The 21,409-nt window shown below is 41.5% G+C and overlaps 1 protein-coding gene across 2 annotated transcripts in view; it reads right to left on the bottom strand.

Moving 5' to 3' along the window:
* Positions 1-21,409, bottom strand: part of LAPTM4B (lysosomal protein transmembrane 4 beta) — a 58,973-nt gene that overhangs the window by 11,041 nt on the left and 26,523 nt on the right. Inside the window, exons 5-7 of one of the 2 annotated variants that reach the window (XM_064392497.1) lie at positions 14,513-14,611; positions 7,821-7,916; positions 6,705-7,173 (exon numbers count right to left, since the gene is read on the bottom strand). In XM_064392497.1, coding sequence (XP_064248567.1) covers positions 7,108-7,173; positions 7,821-7,916; positions 14,513-14,611 — 261 coding nt within the window. In that variant the 3' untranslated portion in view covers positions 6,705-7,107. Of the gene's footprint in view, positions 1-6,704; positions 7,174-7,820; positions 7,917-14,512; positions 14,612-21,409 lie in introns of those variants that run through there. The other variant, XM_064392505.1, reaches the window with a different exon arrangement.

Raw genomic sequence — 21,409 nt, 5'->3', positions numbered from 1 at the left:
AATAAATGTATAAATTTTTAGGATACAACAATATTTAGGGACAGATTGTGATTACCCTTGCGTGGGAAGAAAATTGAATTGAGGAAGCTATTGTCTTGTTTCATCATGTGCAGCCTCATAAAAGTCTTGCAGAATAATGGTGTAATTATTCTCTCCATTCAGAGGCATGGAGCAACAGCCCTCTTCAGGTCACAGACATCTTTCCTACGTCTTGGTCAGCCTCGTACTGCTGCATCTCTAGCTGTACATCATGATTTTGTACAGGCAGAACAGCATTATTTTTTAAATTTTTCCTTTTTTTTTGTTTTCAAAATTAGCATTTTCTGGATAAGCAAATGCTTTCTCAGGGTATATTCGTTTACAAGTCATCAGTACTGAAGACATTGAAGCATGCTTCTACTCTGTGTAACAAATGGTTGATGTCTTGAGTGCAGAAAACTGTGAGAGATCACTACTCTTTCAGTGGACTTTTTAATGATTAAACTACCTCTCTTTCTAATTTTATCTTTTACAATTACAAACTGTCTTCCACTCAAGTGTTAACAAGCAGAAATCTGGGTATAGCTCACATGGGATACCCAAATTGTTTAACAGGACTGATTATCTCCCAAGAGTGTCGTTATCACAGCCATGCTAACATTACAGATGCTGCTGGAAAGGCTCCTGTCTGTATAAAAAATTCTATTACTGTAAGTAAAAAAAAGTCTATTACTGTTAGTAAATCACAACCATAAAGCACCTGGCAGCCAGAAACTCCCAAAACTTTTGCATATCTTCTAAATTTGGTGGATAATACCCACTCAGCCTCGCCCTTTCTGAAGCTGAGTGTCTGTCCCTAAGTTAATTTAAAGCAGACCTTGCTTTCCTCACTGCTCATAAGACAGAGGACCAAACCCACAAGTGCTGTGCAGTTTGGAACAGACTGCAGTGGACAGCCCTGTGTCCATAAAGAGTCCCAAGGGACGCTTGGGAAGAGCACAATTGCTCTAAGGGAGCCACTAAAGTGAAATGCAATGAGTTTTAAAGCCCATAATTTAGCTGAAACCATTAACAGCCACAGAAGGACAGGCCTCTTGACCACTGCCAAACACAGGCAGCTCCTCCCTGGTAGGGAGCAGAGCGTGGCCTCCGGCGATCTCAGAGCACACAGCCACCCCTGAGCCACCAGCTGTCACCACTCCCCACAGCCAGCTGAGAGCTCTTCAGCATCTCAGTGGTTTATGGGGCTGGGAGAGCTTCGTCAGAGAGCCTTGGGCAGGGAGGGACTGGGATGTGTGAGGAGTTCCTCCTCTGCTTGGCAAAGGCCAGCGCTGTGCAGGAGGATGTGATGAGGTGACAGCAGATGAGGTCGTGCTGGAGCTGCAGCAGGACCACGCCTGGGCAGAGCTCTGCAGCAGGGCAGGGCTCCTGCACAGGCCAACTCCATGGCTGTAAAGCCCCAGCATGGCTCATTTCTGCTGGGACTCTGCCTCTCACAGCCTGCTGCAACTCCCTGTTTGAGCAACACCTGCCTGAGCAAATTGCCACCTCCCCCGTGTCCTTTGGTGCACAGTGTAACTATGACTTGAGCCTGACCTGGAAAATTCACACACAGCTCAGCTTAACACCCATACATCCTGGGCAACAGGGATTTAAGTTGTCATTGACTTGCTGCACTGATATGTATCCTTGGAATTATATTGAAGACTTTGACTTGTGTTTTGAAGCCCAAAAAGCAGCAGCTGTCAGATGGTAGTGAAGCAATCCCATTAGGATAAAAAGCACTAAAGAAACACTGCAGATTTATAAACACTGTTTTTTACCTACATTGCAACATACCAAATTAGTGAACCCAAAAAGATTTGGAAGACTTATATTACATGTCCCCATTTCACGTCTTCTCTTTAATCTAATTATGAACAATGAGAACAGATTTGTCTATTTTATTGTAAATCTATCACAAATTGTTGCATATGAGTTTCAAATTCCAATATGTCAACTGCAAAAAAATACAGATTTACAATCTACTTAGGAAAATAGATAAACATATGTATTTTGAACTTTTCATTTAGCTGACAGGTAAATTTATAACTGCCATGGCAAATCAAAATGTTTTGGAAGTCTTATTTTTAAACTTAAGAGGGTATTTGCCCCAGATTTACACTGTTAATAGTCCATTCCAAACAGTACAGCTCACTTCTGACAGCAGCTACCTAATAATGGTTGAGACCCATAACAAGAAATGCAATTAGCCTATAGCACTAAGCAACAGAGAAAACAAGCAGCATGAAGTAATTCAGGCCACAGGGAATGCTGGATTTTAATTTAAAAAATCTTCCATAAACAGGGGAAAAGTGGAAGCAAGAGCTGAGAATAGATGTAAAGATGGAAAGTGAAAAAAATAGAAAAATAAAGGACCAATCTCTTCACTAAGATGAAAGGCTGACAAGGCATGGGACTTCACTGCAAGTAGAATATGAAAAGCTGGAGCAGCTGAAGAGCTGTTTGTTGGCAGATGCAGACCATCATGATACTTGTCTGCAACTCAGAATCAAACAGAAGAGGAAGAACTGCACATGTGGCACATGCATACTACCAAGATGTGAATGTTGGCATCCATATGGATCTTGAGCCCTTTGAAGATTATCTCATTAAAGAAATTGTTTGTGTTGTTATGTTTACAAAGTGCAAGTCTGAAGAAAAACAACTCCAGCATTTAAACCACATTTCTAGGTCCCATGTAGACTATTACGTTGGATTACTAATGAACCATCCCCTTTACTTATTGCACTGGGTATTTCTTGTTTTATTTACAACCTTTATTTATTTCTTGTTTATTTACAACCTTTATTTCTTGCCCCTGATTCTTCTTCCTCTTCTCCATGTCCTGTTTTACTTGCCTTTCCTCTTGCAGGTTTTATCAGACAGTTTCCAACAAGGAAGGCCAAGGGTCCTCTACCTGGACTCCATTGGAGACCCTGAATGCACCCAGTGAGTCAGGCCAGGGATATGCATTTGTGGTGCCAGCTCATTTTAAAATATTTCCCTGGTTACTGTTCACTGCAAAAAGGTATTTGTGGTCTAGTGGCCCAGTAACAGTTTGTGGAAGACAAACTGCCATACCAGCTACCAGCTACCTGGTGAGCACTGACAAGTTTGTAGGATTTTTAGGGAAAACATTTTTAAAGCAGAATTTTTCTCTGAGCTGTCTTCTACTCTGACACATACCATCCCAAATCTGGCTCAGCAGTTGGAAACCACAGGTTCCAAAGCACCTATCAGAAATAAAACTTTTACTATGGTTTATCTGTCTCTGAGATTCATCTCATGCTTCAGTCTGTTTAACTGGCATGAGTCTAAGGATCCTTCCCTCTGTCCATAGCCAAATGAATCACCAAATTAATAACACAATAGTAATACAAAGAATGGATCTTCCAACTTTACCAAAGAATTTCTTCCTCTGCTCAGAGAAATCATCCAGCAGGAAAGAAAGATCTAACTCTAACTCTCTCAGATAGGTCTCCTATTGCTTTGAGAAAAGGAAAGCAAACAAAGGTGTTGACCAATTAATTGCAGGCTGCTTAGTTGAGGTCATGTCCACAGAGGGAATATAGCTGCATTTTTTAAAAAAGTAACTTATTAACCATTTGGATACGTGTATGTAAGATAAAATCTACTGAAGCGATTTTATAAAGCACGTAAAGATCTAAATCCCACTTTGAAGAGAGATTTACAGCTTTGCATTTTATCCCCACTGGCAGCATGACCAGAGATGAAACTCCCATTGATTGGCTTCAGTGAGAGTTAAAAATAGACAGACTGAAATCCCCTGGCTGTCCAAGAGCACAATAGAGCTGCTACTGCTCCAGAGAACAAATGTCTAACTTTGGGTTACCTTTTGCCCCTGTACAATGGCAATTTTTCCAAACTGGATGAACATTTCCATGGTACTACTGTGACACTTTAAACTTGTGTGGAAAATTAACCCTCATCCATGGTGCATTTGAGAAACTGGTAGGAAAAAGCAATCCCAGATTGGGAAAGTGGAAAAACAATCCTCAGGTTACTACGGATTGGGAAACTGGGACAAGCAATCCTCAGATTAATGCATGGGAGCACTTAACTGCCATGTCAAAACCTCCTACAGACACCTCCAGAAACTGAGGGGAGAGAAGTACTGGAAAACACTTAGGAGAAGGGAGATCCATATTCTCAAGAGACTGCTGTGACTAATGTACACAGCTGGACCTCAGGAGCATAAGAGTGTCACATCTTCCCCTGCCTGGGGTCCAGGCCATTCCCCTGACAGCATCAGCTGGCCCTCCCATGCCATAACACATCTGCTGATGGAGCCAAGCCAGGCATATTCATGTGGTGCCAAGTTTTGAGCAAAGGTCACAGAAGGAGGATCTCTCACCTAGTGGGCAGCAGGAGTATCCCATTCACAGCCTGCAGTGGGAGGAGGCATGTTTGCTCCAGATGGCACATTTGCAAAAAGGATGGCTTAAACCACTTACAGTGAGTGACAAAAACCAGATTATCTGGTAGCTGATAAAAGGTTAGTTACAGAACAGATCTATGAGCATTATTTATAAGAACCAGTCTGACCAGGGGAACTAACTGGAAATTTCTGTGCTGAGAACACCAGAGCAAATGGGTAGCATGAAGCAATTCAGACTAAGGATGGATTTTAAGAGAAAATCCTTCAATAAAGAAGAAAGCATCCAGCTCTAGGGGCCTCATCATAAGTAGGACATGGACCTGTTGGAGCCAGTCCAAAGGAGAGCCACAAAAACAGAGAAAAGAAGGCTCCAGGGAAACCTTATAGCACCTTCCAGTATCTAAAGGGGGTCTACAAGAAAGATGGAGTGTGACTTTTCATGAGAGCATGTAGTGATAGGACAAGGGGGAATGGCTCTAAACTGAGAGTAGGTATAAATTAGACATTAGGAAGAAATTCTTTACTGCAAGGGTGGGGAAACACTGGAACAGGTTGCCCAGAGAAGCTGTGGATGGCCCATTCCCAGAAGTGTTCCAGGCTAGGCTGGATGAGGCTTTGAGCAGCCTGGTCTAGTGAAAGGTGTCCCTGCCCATGGCAGGGGGGTTGGAACTAAATGATCTTGAAGGTCCCTTCCAACCCAAACCATTCTGTGAATCTATGATTCCATAATGCTTAAAATTTTTACTCTAAACTGTAGCAATTACACCCAGTCTCATATTTAAGCTTGGATTTTTGTTTCCATTTGTTTCTCAGATTCTTTCAGCTAATACTGATGACAAGTACATATCAAAAAATATCCCTGAAGACAAGAATGTACCCTGCAGGCTCTGTTAGAATTCAGGTATCAGGTTTGATTCTAAAAATATTTATTTCAATAAAGAGGGTAGAGATTGATTTATATTTTTAAAGAAACTTGTAGTTCATGATCTAAAGGCATATTGATATGAAGAAGCCCTGCTGAAAGAAGTTTCTCAGCATTCATAAAAATGAAAAGAACACCATTTCAATACAAAAGTACACTTGAATGTTGTGAGAATATTATTCAATTCAACAGACTGGAGTGACCCATCACAGCATTTCAAAATTTTGTAAGGTTTCCTCAAGATCTCTGAACTCTCAGAGGTCCTCAGTATTTCACTTACAAAGCCCTGCTCTTCCATGCTTCATTTTAAACCATCAGTGTTATGCCTACATTTTTTATGGTCATGGGGAGGGGGGTTTGTGTATGTTTTGGAATGCAGATATACTTGCAGAAAAAGATAATCTCCTGAAGTCTGTGATTTCAGGGGGTGAAGGGAGGGAAGAACTGTCTTCTGACTCACAGTGGAGAATGATGGGGATTTAACCCCATGTCAGGGAAGGATGTGAAGGAGATGGATATGGAATGTGTCACCTAAAGGTGAAGGCGCTCACACCCTGTCTAGAAAGAAGCAGTCAGACATGGGTTTGAATGAAGCTTGCCTCCACCTCAAATACATAATTCAAAAGCCAGGCTATTAGTGACTCTCCTCTTGCCCTTCTCCTGAGCCTTTCTGTACTTACAAAGAAGAAATTTTGAGTGGTTTTTTTCTGAGTGATTCCCAAACAGCTCTTTCTTATTTAATGTCATCTTATTGAACTTCTTTAGAAAGATGCATCATACCTTACAGGAACAGATTCTCACCTTATTAAAATTAAATAAGTGTAAATACTGGGGAAGGAAGAAGAGTCCAATGGTCAAAGCCCTAGCTAGGAATACACAACCTTTCTCACAACCTGCTTTTGCTTTAGATTTCTTCTAAGAACAAGATAAACGAAGTTAAATTAAAGGCTCAGTCCAATAATGTCATCTGTGAATGGGATAAAAGGGTTTCCTTTTCTCACAGAAACATTTGGTAGTTACCAAATATAAAAGTACTGAGAAGAGCTTTGGTAGCGAGGCATCTCTAAAAAAGTCTTGTTTTATGAAGGCAGCAGTGAAGCAGGTGGTTTTAATGTAACTTTTAAAAACTAAGTTTAGTTTCCCAGATTATCCAGCTGACACTCTCCCACTGCTGAGCCTGCTGGCTCTGTGGGTTGTAGAGTTAACAGTGTTTGAAGCTGAGTTACAACTACCTACAGGATGAACAAAAAAGCTATCAAAATTTATTTCACATAAAATTCCTGGTTTTATTCAAAGTAGATTCCAGTAAAGAAAATAGTAATACTTCTTAGCTCTCAATAAATCCATGTTTTTATACTTAACTGTCCTGGTTGCCAGCTGTGATCATGGTCTGTAAAACTTCTTATGTTTTTCTTAAAGCTTCAGGTATAGAAGATAAATAACTATGCAAGAGTTACATCTCTCATGTAAAAGTAGTGATGGTTTACTAAGCCTTTGTGGCTGCATGGAATCACTCATTCCAAAGGATTATAGCTGACAGTCTAAAACCTCAATGCATGGAGACCACCCACAATTAGGAAAACCTGAGCAAGGCAATCCTGGGATTTTACCCAGATGATCCAGAGGACCAAGTTTGTGCTGCTCTCATTCTGTTATGTAAATGGTGTAAAGAGCCTTGTTACATCAGCCCTGGGTCACCCCAGGGGCTGATCTGGCACAGAGCCCCCTGTGTGTAGCTCGGGTGGAACTGAGCGGCTCCATGACATCACCACTGCAAACAGAACTGGCTCTTTTCCAGAGTCTCTTTCTTCCCGTAGTCCTTCAGTGCCTTCTGCAAAAGCAAGACATTGCTTAGCAGTCATGTCTTGCACATGTGCACATAAGCACTAAACTGCTATAAAGTGAACCTATGTCTTCTGTACTTTGAGATTAAAATCTGTTTATTAATTTCTTTCACATCAATCTTTATTTCATTTGGTCTCCCTACCACACAAACCCCACCATGCACTGGAAAATGAATCACTGAACTTTTGCTGCCTTTTAGCTCCTCTCTGTGAGTTTGTAAAGCACTACACCAGATGTTAAGTGTCCTAAATCACAGTTTCTATAGATAAACCAGAATTTCACAGCAGGTGTAGACCAAGGCATCCTTGAGCCCTAATCAGTCCCTCCACAGTCCAGATCATCACACAGCTGGAGAGCTCAGAACTGGAGGTCATTCCTGGGGCCATGAGATAAACTGTAGTTTATGATTAACACAGATTCTTTAGCAGATAATATGCATGAAATAAAACCACATTTTAGCAATAGACTGATTTGCAACCATTGCACGCCAGTCCCCTGAGTTTGAAGTCCAAGCATCACCAACAGATGAGGACAGCCAAAGGAATTAAGACAGTTAACTAAGGAGTCAGAAACGTAAAATAAAGCCGTTAAATGCATAATATTACACAAATGTTTGCCATCTAACATCCTTACCGCAGTGTCATTGGTGGTAATGTACACCAACACATCCGAGTTGTTTCTGCCATTGATGTATCGGTAACAGTTCCACACACAGCTTATCAAGTAACCCTGCAAGGAAAAGGTATTTATTACTCTGTGCAGAAAATAAACCATGGATGTTTTTCTGATAGAGCATTTCCATTCTTTATAAATATGAATATCAGCATGATAGAAGCATGGCACAGTCACTTCCCTGGTTGCAGTGACTGCGAGAATGTCTGGGGGCTCTGTGAGTCATTTCTTATAGAATTTGGGCTCTTTAGAGTTGAGAAGGTTCTGGGGACATCTTACTGGCTTTCAATATATAAAGGCGGCTTATTAAATCAATGTATTCCATGTGACTGGAATGGTCTGGAGTCTTGGTATTCTTGCCTGACTAGAGAAAATCAACAAAGTAATAGATTTTATTGACATCTGAAGTTATTTCTGACATATTAAACATTGTTTAAAATACTGTTTGTTTGTTGTTTTTTTTTCCAGTAAAACAAAACCCATGTAAAACAAACCCCTCAATAATAGCAGCAATAAACCTACTGCAAGATCATAAACTTCACTGCTTTTGTTCTTGGAGCTTGGGTAGTGCTGCTTCCTGTCAAACAACTAGTTGTCTCCACTTTTTTAACTGGTTGGGCAAAATAGCCACCACCACCTTCACGAGCAGGAGAGATTTCAGTTTGAGTAGCAGCGACGAGCAAAGTGACTGGAAGGAAGATAAGAGGCAGGGAGATGTGGAGGAGCTGGAGTCAGATCCGCAGGATGTCGGTAACACAGCTGGCAGGACTGAAACAATTCTCTCTGGAGCTTTCTGCTTCCCATTGTTGGGGGTTGGAGTTTTGCCCTTTGTTTTCTTTCAAACCAAGACACCCATGTAATCACACATGATGGTGATGAGGAGAACTTTGTGTTTTCATAGTGGCCAACTTATATTTTTACTTAGAAGGTCTGGACAGAAATTCTTCCATAAACCTAACTCATGTAGATTAAACTGCCAGCACTGAATTTGCATGTGTGTCTCACTGGGTGAGTCATACTTCTGTGACTCACTTGCACTGATGGCCTTCCAAAAGCCTCTTATCCCTTTGAGCTGCCCTGTGCTTCCTCTGTCTCCAGATCTACACACATGAGCTGTGTTTTTCAGGATGCCACGTGACTCACTGATGGCTTGCTTGCAGATCAGGAAGTTTTTTTCCACCAGGGCTGAACTGGCTAAAATCTGGTAAATTTGCTTCCTTTTTCATAGAACCTTACAGACCCTGGATTGACTTACAGCTGTTGCAGACTTTTTGACAATACTTTTGGCCATCAAATGGGGAGAGCAAAAGGCTTCTGGAGTGAACTAAATCCCAAGGGAAGATTAGACAGGCTCTGCAGACAAAGTTATGGGCTGTGCAAACCTACCCCAGGCTACTGAAACAGGTAAATGCACATACATGGAGAACTACATCTTTTCCAGAATTAAGTAAAATGTCATTGTTAATTTAAAGTGGTAATAAGTAGTTCACTAGCTTTCAGTGCTCGGATACGATAACCTGGGAAAGGCATAAGAGCCAATGCAGAACTGAACAGACTGAATACAGTACACTTCTGTGGGGACACAGCCTGTCTTTATAAGAAACCCTTTACATTAAGCCTACCTATTTGCCAAACTATTTGTATACCCCTTCTGTCAAAATCCAAAGTGATGGAAGCCCTGTTTTGGATAATACAATCCTACCTGGGAGAAGCTAGTGGGAGATTTATTTTTTAGTGCTCTCATTCCATGTGGTGAATAAAACATACTTAACCCCACAATGAACCTCTGCAGCTTTCCCAACTCTGAACCCTAACTCTGCATGCATGGGCTGTTTCTCAGTGGGTGAGGTCTGTTCCTTGAATTAAGGAGGTCATCAGCCAGCACACACCAAGGAACTGGCCCCAAGACACTGAACAACATAGGGCAGAGAGTGGCAGCAGCTCGGAGCATGTCCTTGTCCAAGTGCTCTGGCCATGTGCTGCTGGCCTGCAAACCATGACTCACAGAAACTTGTTTTCCTCAACCTGTAACTTTATTTACCTCATTCCTAATAATTATTTTCTACCAATACTGCTGCACTGTGAAATGGGGCTCCTGATTCTGTTACCAATTTTCTTTCCTGAAAGACTTAGCTGAGGTTTCAAATACTGCTTTAAAATGTGTGGCTGGACACATATGAATATACTGATTTTTATCTCAGGAGACTAATGTTCACATTTGAAATTGGCCCTAGATAAAGGCCTAATCCACCCTGAGTAGATCTCCTGCCTACCACAGCATAGACTGGTGACAGACAGTGACACTTTTTGGGGGAGGCAACCCCAAACAACCACCACGAGAAAGGACAGGTGTGTAAAAATGCTGAATGTAGAAACAGGCACTGTGCCTACTTCTACCAGCTTTCAGTCTTCCCCTTTGGATGGTGGGAGGTTACTTGAGACCCTAAGGATCTGAAACCCACAAAACTTTTTTTTTTGTCACCCTGTCTCTCACTGCTGCAGTTGCAGAAGCACCTGTGCAGTTACATAACAACAGAAATGAACTGCAGACCTGTGCTCATCAGAGCAGAAGACTGACCAGCATTCCTTTGTGGAAAATAGAGGTTGTTGTATTGTGCTGCTTCTTGTAACACAGCAAGGGAAAGTCTGTTCTGATCTGGGTCACAGCAGCCCTCTGGGTAGCCCCTCACTGGCAGCAAGTGCAGGGTGAACAGCACAGACCCAGCAGAGCCCCTCAGGTTAGTAGCTGCCTGCACTGAATCCCATTTGACTCTCCAGCTGCTTTGAATTTTTTGTTTACAGAGCTGGGATGGGCTTCAGTAACTGGTGAAAATGAGATAAAGATCTCTACACAAACTGAAATTTATATAAAGATTTCAAAGGGGTGCTAATGGCAGACCAGTTGACCACATGTATTTCCCGTCTTGGTGTAACAGAGAGAGAAACAATGGATTGATGTGCTGATAAAATCTGGAATTAAATCCAGCTTCTCAGCATACTAGAATGTGTATCTTGTAAGTATAAAAGGGTTGTATAAGAACAACTGCTTAGATCTGAAAGAAATGCTGTAATTGGAAAGAATTAATAATATTAAACAAAACCACTGGTCTGCAACAATTAATATGGCACCTTACAAGTTGCCAGGATATCAGCTGTTGGCTCACAGTTACACACACTGGGGTATGCAATATAAAACCCTGTTTTAGAGATGATTCTCCCATAAGTATCCTGTCATCGTCAGTGCTGGGACTTGTCCTAGGCTTTTGTGGAACAGGTGGTATAACCTTGGTTGGGCAAAACAGCCCATAACCTTGTGGCAATGTCCTGGAATTCCTGGGAGTGGGATCAGAGCTTGGCTGTTGGGGCTGTGCTCATGGTCCCAGCTGCTGCCCCAGCAGCCCTGCAGGAAGGAAGCAGATCCAGGTGATGTCTTGCAGGTCAGGGCTCCCCCTGCCAGGAAGAATGCCCTTGGGCTGAGATACCAAATCTCTCAGGGTGAACCCAGAACTTCATCCTTATCCTTTCCCATCTGCTGAGGACACCAGGACATGCAGAGTGGTTTCATCTCTGGGCTCAATACCTTGGACATGCAGCTTATAGGCATATTATGGAGAACACATCATACTGGCAGCTACCTCTTCCTACCTACTGTTCAGAAAGAGAAAGGCCAAGGAAGAGGCCATACTCTGAAGTGTCAGAGTGCTTGGGGCAGCCTGGGGAAAAGGCTTAATCTGGCTCATTATGTTTGTGCTCATCTGAGCTGATTTGGGCCTAAGGAGCTTCCCCATGATGGGGAGGTTGAAGCCTCAATTGTTCTGTCTCAGAAGTTGGGGTTGGCTGGAGGAAACCAAGGCCCTCCTCCAAACCAGCTGCAGAGGACACAATTCAAAAGTCACTGTGTTGGCTACATACAATTTGAAGTCCTCCGTACGTGTATATAAATACACTTGTGCTGATGGATGCCTTTCCTCAGCCAGATAGGAAACATTTATGTTTCATGGTATGCAACTCCAGCTCAGTTTCTAGACAAGGACAGTAAATGGAATAATGTATTTTGGTCTACTCTGAAAAGTGTTCTGTGTGAAACCACCTGAAATTCCCATTAGGTGCTTCAGGTGCAAGTAAATGATAAGGACTAAAAAGACACGTGCTTGTGTGTGGTTAGCTGGCTTTCTTACCATCCTCTCTTGTTCACAAAACCATGACTGCAGAACACAAATCCAGCATCTAATACTGCATAATCTTGCTTTCTGCTCACTAGTGTTCTTCTCTGAATGTAGCTTCACCCAAAACAAAAGTGTCATAATACCAAATATTTCTGAGGAATTAGGCGATTCTGTTTTGTGTTTCCTACCAGTTGAATGCAGCTTTTCCTACTGTAGCTTTTCCTAGGTCACAATGTTTTGGTTCCTCTCCCTGTTTCTAGTTAAACTCCAGAGGGAGAAGAGGCATATTTTTTTACACACAGTACCTTTCCAGTTTCAATATATAAATGTGGTACCATCTGTTAAGTCTATCAGAGATGAAACTTCTGAAATGATGATGCATCTGTGTGTGTGTGTGCATGTGTGTGTTCAGCTTTTATTTGATGGAGCAGATTTTGTAAATCTGCATAGCAGCTCTTCTGGAAACATAAGGCATTCAAATGAAAATGCTAACTGGAATTTAGCATGTGTTTCTGTGTAAGTAACATTTTATGTGACTCATTTATATGATAATACATTGCTAGAATGAGCATTATATAAGCCACATATACTCTTGTATAAAAACAAAATGAGTCTTTGGCACTATTAACTTCTTAGGCTTCTTGTCTCTGTAGTAAGCATTTTTGCCATTCCAATTTTAGCTGCCTTTTTTTTTAATAAGCTTGAAGCTTTCTTGACATACTTAGTTAATGAAACACCAGACCCATGTGGAGTAAAAACAAGCTGTTGGTTGCATCGGAGAAATTTTTTAAAACACATTCCTTGTGGAACCTGAAAAATCTATGGACTTATTAAATTCACACATATTTCTTAGAAGTGCAAATAAAATCTGCTGTATGGTTGTGAACATATAAGGCCAGAAAGCTAAACTCTATTGCTAAATCACAGCAGAAAAGTGAGCACAGCTTCCAACAGCACTTTAATACACTCTTATCTGTTGGGTTTCTTTCCCCAGTTTTGAAGTAGCTTCAATAACCTAATCAACCTCTTTTGCCACAGTAACATTCCCTGTATATGTTGTCAACTGTGTTGTCTAGAAGCAACACCTTTGGTGTCACTGTGACTCTTTGGGACTTCTCCAATCTAATGCAAAAGTGCTTTGCAGAGAGAGCAAGACTAATCTGAAATAAAGTCCCACGCAAGAAATACAAAACCAGCAGCACTGTGGTGTGAGAAACTCGTAGAAGGTTGCAAGAAAAGGGCAAACAAACCAGCATATTTTACAAGAGGTCCAATGCTCAGGGTACTAGTAGGAACCACAGGTGATTGTTTTTCCTACATGAATTTGTCTGATGTTATTCTGAGCTCCTTTTGAATTTCTGACCCACAGCAGGAGGGGGCTGCTGCACTGGACAGTCAATCTGGATGTGCTGGTTTCACTTGAGCCCTTTCCAGCTGCTCTGGGTGATGTTACATCTCCTCTTTGCCTGGTACCTGCCACCTCCAGCCCTCTCACCCACCAGGTTTGCAAACAAATTTTCATTCCATGTGTCCTTCTGTTGCCAGGTCTGACAGTTCTTTATTGTGCTCCTCCCAGTAGAGACTGCTTGGATTTATTTACCTGCTCTACAAAATTCTTTCTGAGACAGGGCACCAGAAGGGAAGCCATGCTTCCAGAGACAGTGGGCATCAGAACTGGCTAAGAAATGATACCATTTATATTTTTGGTTTTTCTATTCCGTTCTTAATGTTCTTAGCATTTGATTTATTTGTTTGATCAGAAATGAGCTAAGCTGATATTTTCACAGGTCTATCTGTAACAGCTGCAAGATCACTTTTATAGGTGGTCATTCTTACTTCAGAGTCCACAGCAGTGTTTGTGAAACAAGAGCATGCTTCCTCAGTGCCCACTGCTTTGAATTTTTTACCACTGAGTTTCTCTACCATTTCCTTGTTCAGTCAGTCCATCCCATGAGATTGTCCTGCAAAGATTTCTTGGCTAATTACTTTCCCTATTTTGAATGACATTGCAAGAAAATGTTGCTAGATTTCCTTCCCCTTCCCAGATCTCTGAACTGCACGGGTCACAGTGTTGGAAAGGCTGACAATTTATCTTTATTCCCTAGCTACAGTCAGTGAGGTGACCTTTTCTCTTCTCCCTACACATTTTAGGGTGATTTTTAAAGTTTTTCATGAGACACACTGCCAAACATGTTCTGAAAAAACAAGAAGTCTGTTTCAACAGGCTCTCCCTTGTCCACTGCTTCAAAGGATTCACAAGCCATGAGTTCCTCCTACAAGCATCACACTTCCCCATTGTGGACTACATGTTCTTGTGTTTGTCTGTGAGATTTTTCACAACTTTTCATTATTTCTGTAACCCTGTTTCTTATAGGTATCAGGCTGCTGGGGCTGTAGTTACCCAGAACTCTTCTAAAGACAGACCCCCCAGCAAGGGACATTCCACCCATGACCAGAAGTGGACTTTATACACAACAGTGCACTTACCTTAAAAGCCAAAATGATACTTATGAAAAGGAGGATAATCACAACCAGACACGTAGGGTTCACAGACATAATCTCTTCCTTGTAGGGAAAATTGTTGGGCTGTGTAAGCAAAAATAAGTAAAACACGGTGAGTCAGTCTCAGAAGTAATTTAAGAGCCATTCAACTAGTGCATTCTATAATTAACAGCTTACAAAGCTTTCTGTGATCTACTAAATCCAGAGCTCTGCCCACCAACAACCAGTTTCAGTAACTGTGGCTACAACAGGCACTGTGAACACTCAGCTGCCAGAGGCTCCCTGGAGGATGAGGGAATGGCTCTTTGCTTTGGATGTGGTGTGGGCTCTCTCTTCCTCTGTGCACACTGGGTTTGTATCTGACACAAACTAGCAGAAGTCTGAGAGCTTTGCAGCAGGAAATCTTCCACCATGGAAATGGCAAGCAAATCTCATACTTACTGAGTAATCATTACACTGGCACTGGTTGCCAAAGAACAGTGGCAGCTCTTTCCAGAAAGCAGGAAAAACTGGACAGAATAATCCTTTCACCTAATATTTTATGACATCTCAAAATACCTTGAGTCTATTCTACTTTATCTTATTTTGGCTAAATTTGGACTACTTCTCTAGGAGCAGTTGTTAGTGCTGGTAAGTGTGTGTCCCATGGAGTCATGGGTCCCACAGGGGGACACCTCATGATTCCAAGTTGAAATGTGAAAATCTGCCCCAGGCCTTTCTCTTACCACATACATGACATAGAAGTGACAAAATGAATTTTCCTGCTTAACACAGTCTTTAGTGATTTAAAGCTGTGAAACGCTTTAGGATCAGTGACTGAAAAACAGCCCCTAAAAACGTTTTACTGTATTTTTTATTGCTTAAAATCTCCACACCCTTTGAAATTAATGTTCCAAATAGTTCTGAAATACTGCAAGTTCCTGTTTCAGTTAGAATAAACCATTGTTCACAGACAGAGCTGTTCTCCACAAAAGATAACTCCACTGCAACAGTAGCTCATTATATCTGAACGCAATAGTTCCTTCCACACAACTCCTTTTTCCCTTACAGTTCTAATTACTTAACCAGGCCAGCTCTGCATCCTTGTCAGGACAATTAACTAGACCGAGCTATAACTGTATTCTTGGCAACGATGGTGTAAATCCAGAGTAACCCCTTAATAACCCTTATTCCAGCACTCAGCCCAGTGCATCAGGAAATTATCTTGTTTTTGGACAGCTGCTACTGAGAATAGCTCTTTATTTAGCGCTTCCACGGACTGTTCAGAGTGGTTAACATCAACAGCAGCTGTAACCGTCTGCAGATACATGTTACATAAGCACATTTTCCACTTCTTGACAGCAATGTTTCTGTCCCTCTACTGAATTCCATGACTGAAGTTTCTATCATGTTATCTTCTTTGTCGAGGTAGAGCTAGGGAACTAGCTTGGTATAATTCAATAAGTTACTGCTTTTTTTCTTTTTTTTTCCCCCACAGAAAGTTATTCTAAATATAGTGGATGTAGTCACCCAGAGACCAAGAAAGCAAGAGTATATGCAAAGAAACAATGCACTGAAAAATTAAACAAAAGCTTTATACACATATTATTATTGTTATTATTGTTGTTGTTGTTGTTATTATTATTATTATTGCCCCAACCTGTCCTCCTGTTTGCAGAAGGGACACCATAATTTAGGGAGTTAGAAAATCCAGTCAGTTAAGGACAGTTATAGTAAATCTATACCCAAATTATTTTTTCAGTACTGATATACTATTAAAAGAATAGTCAAAATAGTTTGTGAATGTAATAAAAAATTCCTATTAAGACTTCGGTTCTCCAAAGAAGAACCTGGTTTTTGGGAACCAGCCACTGGTCAAAGACTGGATGACTGCAAGCTGTGTTTCTGGCCATAATCTAATGGGCTGTTTCTAGACATCAGCTCAAAAAGGATTTACATGGGGGCAAGAAGAGGGCAGGCTAATGGCCAAGAAAGTTCCCACTTCCTTGAAAAGCAGGAACATCTGCTGGAGCCATGAACCCTGGTCAAGTCTGGGGCAGGCTGTGCTGCTCAGCCAGGCCTTCCCTTATATCAGCACCAGTGTTTCAGCAAATATTTCAGCAAAGCCAGGAGAGCACATGAGGAACAAATACTGAGGTTTGTCCCCTTCAGCTCAGCTTTCTCACTGTCCTGAAGAGATGAGAGGTGTAAGCACCCAGTGAGGCAGTGAGTGCTGCACCCATGGGTGCCATGGTGACCCCCACACACAGGTGCCTGGAGATCTTGGTGCAGGATGTAAAAACTAAACTCAGTCTCTTCTGGAGTTTGCAGGCTTCCTGTGTGGGATACAAAGCTTTGAGTTCTCTAATGGATAACCCAGGAGCATTGGGTCAGCATGGAAGAAACCCCTTTGGCTTTTTGTGCTAACTGGGCTGGGCCAGCCTATGAGCAGTCTGACCTGAAGTCACAACTACAAACCCCTTCAGTGCTCTAGGAAAACCAATTTATTATACCTGCAGCTTTGGCAAAGAAGAAGGAAAGATGGTAGAAAGCACCTCAACTGGCTCCAGTCTCACAGGGTACAGGGACCACACTGGAACTGGTGCCATTAGGCAGCCCTTGGGGCTCCATCCCATGGCTGCAACTGTTCCCAAAATGTCATTAATTCCCACTGAAAACAGGTTGTTCAGATGAATCAAACCACTGGTCTTCACTGACTGCAATGATGAACTTAAAATATTGATGTGGATACATGAGGTGGGACAAGAAATTCTGCTCCTGGCTTGGGAGTTTGTTCCCCTGTGGAAAGAACAATAGCTGAAATCCTGATGCTGGGAAAGTTCCAGGCACCAGGCTTGATACTGCAACTTCTGGAAAAATATCGGTGTCAGATGTTGTGCAAGGCTTGATGAAGCTGAGACCGAAATACAACTGGGTGGGAAAAATTAAGCCTATTATTGGAAATCCAGGAATGATTTTGGAGCAGAACATGACGAAATTTTCAATACAAACAAAAGGTAGTTGCAATGGTGTTGCACTGGCATGCTAAAGTCATAATTAAAGTGTCATTTATAACCTTGTCATGGACATGGAGATGGCTGTGTGCATAGTAATTACCTGATAGACTTCTAATTTAAAAAAAAATACTGCTTATTCATATCAAAGCCCTATCAGACGCTTAAAAATAAAATGTGCACGGAAATTATATTTCTACTGCATTGGTATCATACAAACGCACAAGAAGAATAAAATGACAAAGGAAAAAGCCATATCTCATTCCCTCAGCCTGCTTGCATGACCTTTCATGTCTTCTTTCCCCTTGGATCACAAAAAATTCACTTTAAAATACAGTGTGGATTGTCATTCCAAGTTACAATCCCCCAAGTATCGAAATCTTACAAAATTGAAAGAAAACAGCAACGTGTCTGTAGAATTTGTAAAGCTCTGCTATGAAGTTAGTGGTACTTCTTTGGAATTATAAAATGGCATTAAAAATGTCAGAAAGGATCTTTTGGTTTTAAGCTTTAATTTATAGGAAAAATTTCTTTAGGTTAATCTCTTTCATGTTCTCTAGGCATTTCTCCATAAATTTAAAAGCATGACTGGTACCACCTGAATTGTTAGGCAGCAGCATTGCTGCAGTTCCACGGTAAAGCTACTTAATATACTTTGAAATTTTGTTTAGATGAACTGTCATAGTCCTGCACTTTGATTAGAAAAAAGTTTGCATAACTCACTTGCAGACCAGCCTGTTCTGCACCTCTGCTTCAATCCATTTCATATGCTGTTATCAGATGACAGAAGATGAAGTGTTTAATTTGAAGGCTTTAAAACACTCATTTACCAAAGATTTATTGGGGTTAAATGAAAGAAATGTGCTTTAGGTCAAACTGCTTTAGACCTTTGCTTAGACCAAGAACTAAAGATATTTTATTTTACACATGTTGCATTTGCTGTATGCAAAAGTTTTTGCTTTTTAAATGACAATGATAATGACCAAGATATCCGGTGTAACTCTTAGAAACTTTGATCACACAATCACCATAAAACTTACTAAATGCAAAACTTGTAACCTTTACTTATTTGACATGACCCTTGAGGCTAAGATGCTCTTGCAACCCATGGCAATTAAGTAGCACACCTGAGCGGCTGGGTATCAAAAGGCAACAAGAAGTTTCCAAAGAGACTGTTCCTAGGAAAGAAGAAGCCAGTATAGACTGATGTTACCAAACACCATTGCAACATTTTCAGCGATGGCCCTGACCAGCTCACTGATATGTGCTCATCATCTCACTAAAAGTACATGGAGAGTTTCACAGTAGCTGTAACTCATCACCCACAGACTGACATCTGGCAGATGTAAAAGCAACTGTAGTATGATACCAAAGTAACTATATAACAATTCCAGATAATAGTGACGTAGAAATGGTGAAAGAAACAGGGTTTTTCTCACCTTAGAGCAAACAAAAAGTTATTCTGAGACTGCTAAATGTATTCTGTTACCAAATGCAAACTTTCTTCCAGATATTCAATAATGCATTTAAAGAACAGTTGGGATTTTTCATTTACCTTATGGAGCTGTGCCCCTAAAATATAATTTCTCAAATGCAAAGCAGTTTTAAAGGAACAGAAACTGTAAGAATGCCAGGAAGAACCACAATCCTTGTTCCTGCCCTCTGGCAGATCACTGCAAAGGAGGTGAGGGCAAGACAACCCCCGAGGGCTTTGGGTTTGCAAACCATCAGGAGGGATCACACCCGAGTTGCACTGCATTTATGGTGTAATTGCTGCATTGATTTTCATCTTGTCCCATGTCTGAGTATCTGATGACAGTGGATTTGCCCTTCACAGCTCCCCTCTGCTTCTGCCCACTCAGACAGAGGTGCTTACTCTGAACCAAATGTAATAACTTTATGCCAACAGATGCAGCCCTTCCAGGTAAAGGAACAGGGGGCTCCAGTTGAGCCACTTGTACTTGGGACCACAGCTAAGACACAGGAGGCATTATCAGCTTCAAAGCAGATGCAAAACAGCTTCAAAACTTTTTTGAACGGGTGACACTAACTGTTCAAAATTCATCACAGCTCTTGGTAGTTTTTCCCCATCACTAATCTCCAACACAAATGATAAAATACAAACTAATCCTTGTTTCTAAATGAACTTAACTTGGACTAGCTTCCAGCTGCTCATTAGCATTATGCCTTACATCTAATTTAAACAGCCTTTTAATACCTCATTATTTTGCTTATGAAACCTCTAATGGCACTATCTCTTGGTCTTCTTTCTCAGTAAATGAAGCAGGAAAAGCTGATTGCCTCTCATCATACTACAATATATCCAGCTTTTATATAGTTTTTTAAGAACTTTTCTGCATGTTCTCTGACTTTCAAGCATTGTTTTTTTACAACCAGACTCCATAAATAGATGAAGGAAATCCACACTACCGACAGAGAAGGGAAGTCTTTACTCCCTTAATATTAATTGCTCTTTTTTCTGTCCACAAATCCCAAGAGCAATTTTTGCAAACAGCAAAACAACCTAGGGACTCTAGTTTTGGCACTTAAATCCCCAGGCTGCTTATAGGGTCACTGCATCCCAGGCACAGTTGTCAAACCATATGCTCATCTGTATTGCTCAGGCTTTTACATTTCTTTGCATTTATCTCTGTAGCAACATTAGTGGCTGAACTCAAGTTCTCAGGCAGTCTAGCTCAGTGTCAGCCACGGATTTTATTAGAAGTGAATTTGCTGGGAAAAGTCACAAGTACTGCCACTGGGAAACGCAGAGATGTGCTCACTCTGGGCAATGCAGGGTAGGGTCTTCCAGGGGATGACAGAACAGCCAGATTATATTCCTGCTCACAGCCTCCCACCAAAGGACTCAATCCCTCTAAACAATGAGCCTGGAGAAACTCTCCCATGGCTTACATCAGCTTTTGTGCACGAAATCTACTGCTGATTGCTGGAGACCTTCCTCTGCTCAAAATAGAAACTCACTGGCAGATGGTCGGCTTGACCACAACCCTTTGCAGTCTGCCAGCTAACCTCTCCTAATCCATGTGATACATCCTGTATTGATCTGGTGCTTTATTGTTGCTCTGAGCATCATGCTGCCCAGTCAAACATCTCATCAAAGCCATTATGCCCCTGCCCATCTTTATTGATGGAGTCAGTAATCTTGTCAGTGAAGGAAAATGAGTTTGCCTGCAGGACTGATTTTTCATGAAACTGTGCTGGAAGTCATTAATAATTTTTTTCTGGACTAATCCATTATCAATTGACCATCCTCTCAGCCCCAGCCTTTCTGTTATTATTCTGCTTGGTAGCAATGTCAGGCTAATCAGCCTATAATTATCCTGGAAATCCCCCTTGCCCTTTTGAGCACTGACAGTTTAGCACTCCTGAAGACCTGTGACATTTCATTACCAGTCCAGAATATGATTTACAACAGCAGGACAAAGATGTGTGCAACCAAAGATGCAGCAGTACAGATCACAGAATGCTCTGCTGCACCAAATCCCTTCCAAGACCTGCTCCTTCTATTTCTGCTACAGAAGGACCTGGTTTTTTTTTATCTGCAAGGAAATAAATGGCTGTTTTAGCACACATTTCAAGAGGAACAGCTGGTCTTTGCCCTTCTAGTGAGTCAGCTCCAAATGTAGCACCAGATTTTCAGCAGAAGAGCAGAGCTTTTAAGTGAACATCTACCAGCCTGTTTTTGTCCCCATCATATTCTTGCACAGTGACCAAGACTGAGTAAAATGTGGTTACAGCTCATGCTCTGGGAGGTGGGGGAGTTCTGCAGCCACACAGATGCTTGTGCTGCCAGAAGAGCAGGGCTGGCACTGATGCAGCAGCAAAGGTCTGTAGGCAAAGGACAGGCAGGAAATCTCCAGCAGCAGTG

Source organism: Passer domesticus, chromosome 1 (assembly GCF_036417665.1).
Source record: "Passer domesticus isolate bPasDom1 chromosome 1, bPasDom1.hap1, whole genome shotgun sequence".
In the NCBI taxonomy this organism is placed as follows: domain Eukaryota; kingdom Metazoa; phylum Chordata; class Aves; order Passeriformes; family Passeridae; genus Passer; species Passer domesticus.
The sequence above is the reverse complement of the archived record's forward strand: the minus strand, read 5'-3'. Positions and strand labels throughout refer to the sequence as shown.